The sequence below is a fragment of the Pimephales promelas genome, chromosome 24 (genome assembly GCF_988280905.1).
Source record: "Pimephales promelas chromosome 24, fPimPro1.hap1.1, whole genome shotgun sequence".
Classification (NCBI taxonomy): domain Eukaryota; kingdom Metazoa; phylum Chordata; class Actinopteri; order Cypriniformes; family Leuciscidae; genus Pimephales; species Pimephales promelas.
This window is the reverse complement of record NC_142792.1, coordinates 5,220,328-5,232,388: the sequence shown is the minus strand read 5'-3', so window position 1 is coordinate 5,232,388 and position 12,061 is coordinate 5,220,328. Positions and strand designations below refer to the sequence as shown.

General features: G+C 37.9%; 1 protein-coding gene across 4 annotated transcripts in view; it reads right to left on the bottom strand.

Moving 5' to 3' along the window:
- scube1 (signal peptide, CUB domain, EGF-like 1) overlaps window positions 1-12,061 on the bottom strand; it is a 70,083-nt gene that overhangs the window by 10,464 nt on the left and 47,558 nt on the right. For all 4 annotated transcript variants that reach the window (XM_039667668.2, XM_039667670.2, XM_039667672.2 and 1 more), the window contains 5 exons: window positions 10,639-10,755; window positions 2,412-2,534; window positions 1,132-1,248; window positions 921-1,043; window positions 717-836 (listed from right to left, as the gene is read on the bottom strand). In XM_039667668.2, the coding sequence (XP_039523602.2) occupies window positions 717-836; window positions 921-1,043; window positions 1,132-1,248; window positions 2,412-2,534; window positions 10,639-10,755 (600 nt within the window). The remainder of the gene's footprint in view (window positions 1-716; window positions 837-920; window positions 1,044-1,131; window positions 1,249-2,411; window positions 2,535-10,638; window positions 10,756-12,061) is intronic.

Sequence of the window (12,061 nt, the reverse complement as noted above, 5' to 3'; positions counted from 1 at the left end):
AAAAAATGTATTTAATAAATGTTCTCTGAAAATATTTTTTTAATACAGTGCAAACTCACCTGTATATATGTTTTTTAGACCGTAGTGAGTGAGAATGTAGCCCTTGTGTTGGACCAAAGTTTAGTGAATCAGGACTTGTGTGAAAGTTACTTCTGGATATTAATATGTTTACGCACATTCCTCTTAACCGATGGCCCTTGCATAAAATTTGTCAGAGACAAGTTTTGGGCGTCTAACACCTTAATACCTTTACCAAAGTAGTCCGCGGAGATGATAGATGTCCTTATGAAATATCATTGCAACATTCTTTTCCAGTCACTTTCCCACAGAATGTCAAATATCACATTCACATGATTCCTCTGGTCAGGCCAATTGAACGTATCTTGCCCTTTTTTTTGTTTGTTTGGTTATCTAACAGATATGACAATGCTAGCATGTTCAACGTCATTAATAGCAGTATTAATATGACTTATTGATTTGATTGAACCGAGCATGCAAATTTTGTGATGTAAGGTTTGAACCACTAGAGGGCAGCAGAGGGCAAAGACTGTTTGAGCCAATAACCATATCGCGCTGCTTCTACTTGATTTAAATAAATATATTCTTTTCAAATGTATATAAGAAAGTGAACAGATTTACAATTTATAACGAATGTATCCAAACAACATTCTGTTCAACTGACTTCCAGAGAAATCCCAAAAAGTAAGGTAACTAACCAGCCAGGAAAAGGGCGTTTGATGGACAGGACAGTGAACACGTCTCTCCTCCACCGGTCTTAGTGCAGATGAGCTGAGCACGAGGTGCCGGCTTCCCGTTCGGGAGGCATTTTACCGCCTCTGAGGGACAAACGAGGTACAGTGACCATGGAAACGACAAACATTATGGGATATTTAGGGACGGGGAATGAAACGAGGACTTACCAACACAGTCTTTCTTGTTCCAGTGGAGCTTTTGTCCAGGAGGACACACACACTCGTAACTGCCCGGTGTGTTCACGCAGCCATGTTCACAGCTCCCGTTATTAATGCTGCACTCGTCAATATCTGTTACGCACAGATGTCAGTTTGTCCATCAAATTGTGATTTTTTGTTTTTGTAAAACCATTGTCTGGTAGTGAGATTGTGAACTCACCGCCACAGTGTGTGAGGCCATAGAGACTGTAACCTTTGTGACACACACACTCAAAGCTTCCCGGGTAGTTGATGCAGATGTGGTCACATGTCCTCTCAAAGGAACACTCGTCAATATCTGCAGAGGACCAAAACACACATTTACACACACAAACCCATCAATGTATTGAAATACATATGTTGACAGGCAGGTAGGACATTGTGTTGATTGGACGAACATTTTTTGGCCCTGGGACTTCCACAGAAGATGTTTTAACCTTATTGATCAGGGTGGAAAGAGAGTTTCCAATGTAACAAAAGTGTTTCTAAAACAAATTGCCATTTCTACCTTTAATATTATTGTTATCTCTACCTTTAACCTGCCACACCCATAGAAAAAACTGCCAGCTATTTTCCCTTGATGGATTTTCTGGTTATGAAGGGAATAGAAAAGTTCAAAATTAAAAACCAAAGATGTACCTATAAACATAGCGGGGATAATATACAAAGAGACAAGCGTGACAGAAAGATGGCACATCCACAACATTGCGCTTCACCAACACACCATTCAATAAAAACACTCATACACACCCCACACACTGATTAGCCAGGAATAGGGTGGTGTGGTGTTTTGGTTTAATTTCTGTTTGTACTCCCACTCGTGCTCCGACATGCTTGTAGGAATCCGCCACCATTCACCTCCAGTAAACTCAACTAAACACACACACCTCATACGACGCCAAATGCTTGCCAGCATCCCAACCAAACAACAGCCTGAGCACGAGGTGCTTCTGATGAAGAGGTGTGTGCTTCTAAATCCACATCTTGCCCAAATGGCTTTAAAATATTTATCCCCCAAAATTGATGGGGTCTTCCAGAAAGTTTAACTCTTTTTTCATTCAAAAACAAGTCAAGTTGCTTTTAAGCCGTACAATAGCTTGCTGTATTTTAAGTTTACAGCTGAGAATGGAGAGGAAGATTTTCACTAAACATTTACAGTTCAGTCATACATTTTTAGTCATTTATGGTACTTGACATTTTATGTAAGTATCAGTGCAGCCTGAACATTTTCCTAAACATATCCTTTTGTGTGAAACAAACCACTTGTTCACTAAAACATGGGAACAGGGAAACAAATGATTACATTATGACCCTGATTTAGTAAAACGAGGGAACAAACTCTTAATTAATGACCGTGGTATTTATTTTGTGCTGCCGGGGCTCCGTACCCATGTAGATGTAAAATGTTCATTTGTGTTTCCATCCAGAAAGCAACAATTTGTAGTGTGGAAAGTGACTCACCTTGACAGGTGCGCTCGTTGGTCAGGAGTTTGTGTCCTTTCTGACAGCTGCACTCGAAACTGCCCACCGTGTTCCGGCAGAAATGATCACAACCTCCATTATTCTCCAAACACTCATCAATGTCTGCAGAGAAGAGAGAGAGATGATGATGATGATGATGATAATGGTGGAAAACACTCATACGGGGGTGTAAAACCAGTACCACTATTCTCATAAACAGCTTTTTGGATATATAAACAGTTTTCCTAAACAAGCAGCTCCACAACATCATCTTAAATATATCAGCCAACCCTGGCACACCGTCCACAAACCCAATAAAAGCTAATCCCATCAACAAATGTGTAGGAAAACTGTGTGTGTGGAGTTTGGGGTTTCCTCTGCAGTTATTTCAGTAGCTGTAGCAAACACACACTGGCTAAGGTTTGCACTAATATTAACTGAACTGTGGGACAGAAAGTTTCCACTAAGCTTAAGACCACAGATACACATGCTACTGTAACTGAACACACTAACGATGCTTTTGGGAAACACACTCCAGATTAATAAGTCAGATTATAAATGAGAGACTTTTGGATCCCACTGTATGAAATAGTTTAGCACTTTAAACAATGCAATTGTGAAATGTTCAAAACATATTGAATGAATCTCATTCTAAAGCTATGCTGGGTTGTTTTAACCCAACTTTGAGTCAAATATGGACAAACCCAAAAGTTGGGTAAAAAAATAAAAAAATAACCCAATGGCTGGCTTTGTCCATATTTGACCTAAAGTTGGGTTAAAACAACCCAGCAAATTTTAGAGTATATGATGAGCAATAGGGCTTTCAATTAAGGCAAGATGACGCATAAACAGCATTTAATTGATTTGATTAACAAGGCAAGGGAATTTATTTATAATAAACCACAATTAAAAACAACGAGTAGTTAACCAATGCTCTGCACAATTCGTAAACATATACAAAGAGCAAACACAAAACACACAAATATTATACAGCACATCCATCTAGCTAAACTGTAAAAATGCTGGGTTGTTTCAACCCAAATTTGGGTCAAATATGGACAAACCCAAATGCTGGGTTAAAAATGCACTTAAAAAAATTAACCCAATGGCTGGGTTTGTCCATATTTGACCCAAAGTTAGGTTAAAACAACTCTTCAATAGGGCAAGATGACGCCTAAACAGCATTTAATTGATTTGATTAACAAGGCAAGGCAATTTATTTATAATAAAGCACAATTAAAAACAACGAGTAGTTAACCAATGTTCTGCACAATTCGTAAACATATGCGAAGAGCAAACACAAAACACACAAATACAGTACATCCATTAGGCTAAACTCTAAAAATGCTGGGTTGTTTCAACCCACATTTGGGTCAAATATGGACATACCCAAATGCTGGGTTAAAAATGCAATTAAAAAATTTACAGTTGAAAGTGAAAGTTGGGTTAAAATTTGAAATGACATTTTAACCCAACATTTGCGTTTGTCCATATTTTACCCAAATTTGGGTTCAAACAACCCAGCATTGTTTAGAACGTACTCACAGTAAAACAATAAGCTAACAACTCAGCAAGTAGGGTGAGGACTAACAGACACGTTCCAAGCTGTGAAAATCAAAGTGCAAATCAGTTTTCCTGATTTAAAATATAAATAATGTTTTCCATCTCAGTCTGTCTGAATCATTTATCTCTGCTGCTCTATTTCCCCTAAAAAGATAATAAAGAGAAAGAGAATAAGCTCTCTAGAAGTTTGCATCTAAATCATAATATCTACTTTTCTCATCTCAATCTGTGTGTTAAGCATCAAACCTCTCCGTCGAGTTCAATGGTTCAGACGTCTCCAGAATCAGAAGACCTATCCTGTCTAATAAAAGCAAGTGTGAGCCTGTGCCGTGAGGTCTGTCGGTCTCCGTGTCCTAAAGGAAGTGCTCCATCATCTCTGATGGTTTATTTCCTGTCTACCCGTCAGATGTGTGTTCAGGTCAAGACGTTCTACAATCCCTAACCCGCACATATATCATCCGAATCTTTGCATTGAAAAGATGCTTTCAGATAACTAATATAACATCATGCGGATTCATTAACAGAATAAAAACAAATTATAGCGCAAATGACATAATGGAATGTTTAACAGTGATTTAGCAATCACACTTCCCTAAAAAACACACTCTCTCACACACACGCACTTTATTCCAGTGGCTCCTTAGCGCAGGCAGGGGGCTAATGATATTCCACATAATGAAGTTTAATGGGACTAAATAAGCTTTGAGTTTAAGCAAACATTGGACATTTTTCACATCTGTAAACGATAAACAACTGCAGGGGCGAAGACTGAGAGGCTGAGAGGATTCATCTACATCGATTTTCGATCGGAAACGGGGAGAGCAAACGCTCACACAGCAGCCAGAGACGTGCTTATAAAACAAGTGCTACGCTAAACTTGATCTGATTAGAAAGAAAGAAAGAAAGAAAGCTTGCAAGAAGAATGTGGAATCCCCATGAGCTCTGGAGCGAAGGTCTGTACTCAGGGATGTGTGTAGCCTCACCAAATATTTAGAGAAAAAAGCAATTAAAATTAATACATTTGTGGAAACATGAACCTCTACAAATAAGTCAGGACAGAGTTTTCAACAAAAGGAGCGTTTTTGCAGATTGTTTTCAGGCTGCTCACCTCAGGCTAGCTAATCTCTGAGAAATGCGCCGTTGAGCGCGCCAGTGTATTTTTTGGAGATTTAAATGGCCTGTTTTATTTGCTTTGTTCATAAAGGGATTTTGCCATGTAATAACACAGGCGCTGCTTGTCCAGGGCCGCCAGGAAAAACCAGCGTGGTTTCGGCCCCGGCACTAAAACTCTTCGGAGCGCGCGGGGGTCCGTCGTCGGGCCCGGTGTCATCCGAGGTGATGCCGCCTGGCTGCTATTGTGCGGATTACTGGGCTCTGTGTGAATTAACACAAATAGAGCTCAGTGTCCTGACGGAGAGAGAGAAAAATGGACAACTGATGGAGAAAACAGGCCTGCTGTATGACCCTATCAGTTTGGTCTTGTCACAGTGCTGTTTGGTGACTGTGAGGAAAGGTGAGCTTGCTAAAAAAAAGAGTCTGATGTGTCTGATCGGCTAGCAATTAGTAAGGTATAATCAGTCTTACCGTTCAGATTCAAATCAGACCATTCTGTAACTCACATTAAAAAAATTAGATGACAAACTTGTAAGAATAGTCAGTTTAAGCAACCAGCCGCTGGTCCAAACATCTATTTTTACTTGAGAATCACCAGCTTAGACAGGAAGAGATTGCCTGACATCACAGATCATATATTAGAACAGCATCTTTGTAAAATCTTGTGCAGAAAACGTAGGAAAGTAGTGAAAAATGTGCATGGATTTTCAGCAATCCAAAATTAAACTCAGAAAAACAATGGAGAATTTACAGTTCTTCTAACAAACATCTAGTTGTTTTGCTTCTGTGCCTCAACCAAACCTGAATGCCTTTTAGATTTAAGTTATATTTGACTGGAAAACTAAAAGAAAAGAAATCCTAATCCTATTCATTTACATTAAATAAACTAAATTGCTATTAATTTATTAGTTTGAATACAAATATACACACACACATAGGAGACGCACATAATAGGGTTGTCAAACGATTAATCGTGATTGATCGCATCCAAAATAAAAGTTTGTGTTTACATAATATATGTGGGTGCACTGTATAATTTTTTATATATATAAATACACACACATCCTTGTATATATTTAAGAAATATTTTCATGTATATACTATATATATATATAATTTATATATAAATATTTTATATATAATATTTTTCTTAAATATACATGCATGTGTTTGTATTTATATATGTACAAAATAATTATATTATGTAAACACAAACTTTTATTTTGGATGCGATTAATCACGATTAATCACTTGACAGCCCTAATTTTTGTTTTTTATTATTATTATTATTATTATTAGGATAATGTAATAAAAAAATATGGATTGTTCAGAAATTTATATTTTAATTAATTAATTTAACACTCGTTCAAATCAGCATACAGTACATTTTTCCAAATAATGTAGAAATAATGCAATTCATTCTGAAACAAGAGAACCCATTTTGATAAATATTACAAAGAATATGAGTGTGCATGTACTTATATAATTACATATAATAAAAGATATTGTCAAAACCAGACAGATTGGTGATTGCAAGTCCATCAGCTACTAATACTAGAACTGTAAGCTGGAAGACAAAAGCTAAACTCCTTTCAAGCTATTCGAGTCCCAAACACAAAAGTATGCAGGCCAGCAGAGACGTGCCTGGGGTCCCATCAGCTGGACCGAGGAAACATACACACACACACAAGACAAACTGTTCACTCCCATAATTCATTTCCCCCGATGACACCGTACACACACACACCTTCTAATCAAACATCTGGAAACTGTTCGCAGTCATTTCAATCACTCTCTCTATCCTCCCTCGCTTGCAATCTTCCCGAGTGCGATTGAGCGAGTGTCTGTCAGCGTGCTGGCCAAGCTCTCCTGCCTGTCATCGCACATGAAGGGCCTTTTATCAAATTCAGGCATTTAAACATGTCCTAAATAGTTTATATTGAAATAATTACGTTACAGAGGCAAGATTGGGCAGCTCCCCGCGAGACCACTCACCGAGGAGGGGAAAGAAAGTGTGAGGGAAGTAAAGCGAAGATGACAGTGGAAAAAAAAAATGAGGAAAGGTCACTTGTAGACATTTACACACCCACATACACTTATTATAGCAGCGTGATCTCCATGTGATGCACTTTTTGTTTAGTCTGTGGTTAACGTTGGTATAAGCGCAGAGTCGCCTGGGTTATTACATAAGTGGCACTTGTGCCTTTTCTGTTATGCGTAACATTTACATCCCAATTACATATGAGGGCTGCAACACCTATCATTATCGTGCTTTCATCTGTCCTTGCCTCCACAGACTAGTAGATCAGATACACTGTAAAAAATATTGATGGTTTAACTTAAAAAAAGTAAGTAACCTGGTTGCCTTAAAATTTTAAGTTCATTGAACTGGAAAAAGTGAGTTAATACAATGAAGGAGATTGATTTAATCATCAGAAACTCAAAATTATATGTTATCTGAACTAAATTAATTATTTAAGTTGATTTGACAAAAGAAAAATGTTGTGATTACTACACTGTAAAAAAATATTGTTGGTTTAACTTAAAAAAGCAAGTAACCTGGGTTGCCTTAAAATTTTAAGTTGATTGAACTGGAAAAAGTGAGTTAATACAATAAAGGAGATTAATTTAACATCAGAAACTCAAAATAATAAGTTATCTCAACTAAATAAATTATTATAAAGTTTATTTGACAAAAGAAAATATGTTGTGATAACAAATCTTGAAAATATTTTTTTTACAGTTTAGTCTGTTAAAGATGTAATGTTAAAGGGATAGTGCCCTTAAACGGCTTTGTTGCCCATAATATCTTCTTTTGTGTTCAGAATAAAGAAATTCATACAGGTTTGGAACAACTTGAGGATGATATAGTTTTCATTATTGTATACATTTTAATTAAAAATATATTTTAGAAATTAAATAACATTTTTTTATAGTACAAATACTGGCCTACAATGCTGCGAGGGAGCCAATTCGTACGGATTTTGCGATGTGGCTAATTCGTAACAATTCATACGACCTCACTCGTACAAATTAGTACGATTTTACTAAATCGTACAGATTTTTTACGAATTGGCAAATTCGGATGAATTCGTACGAATGACCTACCCCTGACCCCGCCGCTAAACCTAACCATCACGTGGGTTTATACAAATCGTATGAATTAATACGAATTAGCCACTTTTTAATCACTCGTACGAATTCCTACGAATTGGTTGTGAGATCGGGTATGGGAGCCCCATATCAAATTAGATGGTCACCACTGAGCTCTTTTAAGCCTGTTAGGGGTGTGTCCTCCTATATCTCCAGCCAATCAGCTTTAAGTCAGATGCGTTAGCCCATCCACTCATATGTTGATACCGATGATCAAAAGAAGCTCTATAATCACTGCTACTTACACTTGCTCCCTAACTGAACAGAGACGTCTAGAGTGTCAGATCTAGCATTCACAGCTAGAGTCTAATGTAACATCCTTGTTCTTGTTTACTAAAGAGCTTGATTACAAGCTATTTTTACAGAGTTCACTAACAGGCAGTAATAAGTGGTCACTGGCACAGCACACCTGTGATAATTGACCCAAAAGTATGTGTGCGAGTGCATGAGTGCGTGCGTGATAAATGGTGTGTCAGTGAGCAGATCTAAGACCTTGAGCTGGATTTATGAAGGCAGACCCTGAGGCGGGCCTAATTATTTGGGCGGGTCACAGCCAAACCAGACCAACATCCATCTTATCGTACGAACGCAGAGATACCCAAAACACCCCTTTAAAGCCATCCCATTAAAACTCATCAAAAAGTACACTTTGTTGAATGTTGACAAAATTTCCTGGTCGGAAAAAAAAGTTTAAAACGGTTTGCTGGTCTTACCTGGTCTCCCAGTTGGTTGCAGCCCTCAAACCGTATTCACTTTTTAGCCCTTAATCCTGTAATTGTGGACAAATGTTGGCACAAAGGACTCTTATTTGTTCTAAATGTTATATCACTGTTTTCGATAAAGTTTTGTATATCCATTTATGGTGTTTTTTTTTTATTTTGGGGGTATTTTTGAATTTATTTACTTCAAAAAGTAGCATATTTTCTATGTCAATTATGCTAATTTTTATATTTTATTTTATTTTAACTACATTAATATGTCATTCCAATAAGTTCTTAGAGCTAAACCCTAAAGATGAAGTGACTTTGCTGTCACCTGGTGTCTTATTTTGGCTTATTTTACAATGCTCAGTTTTTCCCATTCATTTCTACAGTATGGGTGCCCATTTTTGACCCAAATACAAGATACAAGAGTTTTTTTCACCCACTTAACATTGTAGAATTGAGTCAAAAAAAAAATGTGTGTGTTCAGGAGGCAAACGTAGGAAAAGTAGCCAAGTCTTGTACCACTCAGATTAAGGAAAGTATTTTTTAAAAATAAATCAAAACTATTTTGCCCACATTTGTCCAGAATACGGTTTTAGGGTTAAAGAGGTTTCAGCCACTTATCAGCTGGTCAGGTAAAGACAAGCTTGACTATGTTGGGACACCATCATAAACCAGCTTAAAAACATGCAAACCAGCTCAGATTTTCAGCAGAGCTATTTTCTTTCAAGCAAGTACAGCAGATTTCTTTTACATAATTGGATAAATGAACATTTCTACTGAACAGTATTGCACTATAGAGGTGTTTGTCCAATCAAATTCTTGCTTTCAGTAGCAGATCATGCTCTCGGCTGGGCTGTGATGCAAACTAAAGCCCAAATATGTCCAGCCCAAAATGCATCTTTAAAAGAAGAAAGGTCTTTAGAGGTCTTCAAACCTCAGGATGGTGCTCTGCGTGTGTGTTTATATGTGTGTGTGTGGTTTTGTATGACATCCTCACTAATCAAACAGTGGTTGGTTTGTGGAGGCGTCTTGCTGTACGGCGCAGATGGGGCTGTTTTAGGCACATACGTGCCACATTCTCTTCCTTCTTGAAGAAGCGGTCACATGACCACGCCTCATCAGTATGGCACCGTCCCAGGGCCAATTTCAGACACCTTCTAGTAGAGTGACCCAGAGGTGCCCACTCGTTCATCAAATTAAGGTACTAGAAAAGGAAGCGATTAATCTCTAAGTTTCTCCTGGACCGTAGTGTGGTCAGCGAGTTCTTGAGTGTGTTTGTTTGTAGAGAACCCACCATCATCCCGTGCCAAGATAGCTAGGCGGCAGTTTTACTTTGAAACCCCCGGTCATTGACGTCAAAGCTGGAATTTCGGAAGGAGAAATGCTTCGCAGCCAAAGCAACAACAACACGGCCATCACCGACCCATTCCACACGACAGGACAAACGGACGTGAAGCCAGTTGGTCTTGGCTTGGGATCACACACCCCCACACATCCGCCGATACCTGACCATTTTGAGCAGAAGAATTCATCTAATAACGTGTCTCCAATTTAATCCGAGCCTTGCAGTCTAAATACAGGAAATCTCAAATTGTTCCCTGACATTCAGAAGCACACAGAGGGAGGAAATCAGGACATGCTCCTTGCAACTTTAAACAAGTCATATACAAACAACACGCATCCACACTGACCTTTGCAGGTCTTGCCGTCGGGTTGAAGAGTGAAGCCCACCGGACAACTGCAGCGCACCCCGGTGGCCGTGTCCTTGCAGGTGCGATCGCAACCTCCGTTGTTCACCGCACAGGTCTCTGGGTAAATAAACACACGGGATGGGACAGACAGAGGAAGTAAGGGAGCATAAACACAATTAGAAATCAAGTTTTTGAAAGTCACTAGACATGGTTGACTAAGAACTAAGTGAGGATGTGCATTCGTTTTGAGAGCTAGGCTTGACCGCAACTATTTTGGGGGAAAGGTGCATGTAAATAATGAATCCCAATGGATGCAGTTGGTAGCCTAGTTTAAAAGGAATCACGAAACTAATACAGCACTTTGCCCTTAAACTTAGTAGGATGACAAGGTTCGTGACAGACATGAAACAAATACTTCATGAAAAAAGCTGGATTTTAAATTATTTCTGATAACACCATCCCTCTGCCCTTCCTTTAGCCAAAGATAAAGACTTCCTTGGCTACTTTGTCGGTCAAAATGTGAAATTAAAAAGACAAACAAAAGGAAAGAGTTGTGATTTTTTTTCCTGGGGATAAAGTTAATAGAAGGGAAATCAGAAAACGGACAGCGTTTCTGAAGGTGGAGGGTGGAAAGCGGCGGGTTAGTCTTGTCACGTGAATGACTGTGGAGAGAAAGTCAAAATAAGCAGTTAAACTGGAAAACATTGTGTTTTACTCGCATTCAGATGCACACGGGCCAAAGACTGCTATGGAGGCATGAATTTGAACACGTTTTGATTATTAAAAGACTTAATATTAATCTTTGAGAGTTCCACCATCTTATATGTGATGTCATCACACATTCATTGTGTTCAAATATGAAAAAAATGCTTTATTGATTATTTTATGCAACAATAAAAAAACATTCACATATTTGGGTCTCACTTTATTTTAAGGTGACGTAGTTACACATGACATTACTACTATGTACTTACTATAGTGATCACTGTAAAAAATATTTTCAAGATTTGTTATCACAACATATTTTCTTTTGTCAAATCAACTTTATAATAATTTATTTATTTGAGATAACTTATTATTTTGAGTTTCTGATGGTTAAATTACTCTCCTTCATTGTATTAACTCACTTTTTCCAGTTCAATCAACTTAAAATTTTAAGGCAACCAGGTTACTTACTTTTTTAAGTTAAACTTTCAATATTTTTTTTACGGTGATAACAGTAAATTATGCATAACTAAACCTAACAATAAACCCTAACCATAAGTAGTTAATTATTATTACTCACTACTTATTTGAGTAATTACAATGTAACTACGTCACCTTTAAATAAAGTGTAACAGTTGTCAGTTGCTCCGCCCACTGTGGCATCTCATTGGTCCAAACTCTCATTGCACAAAGCTATATTAAACATCAGACATGTTCT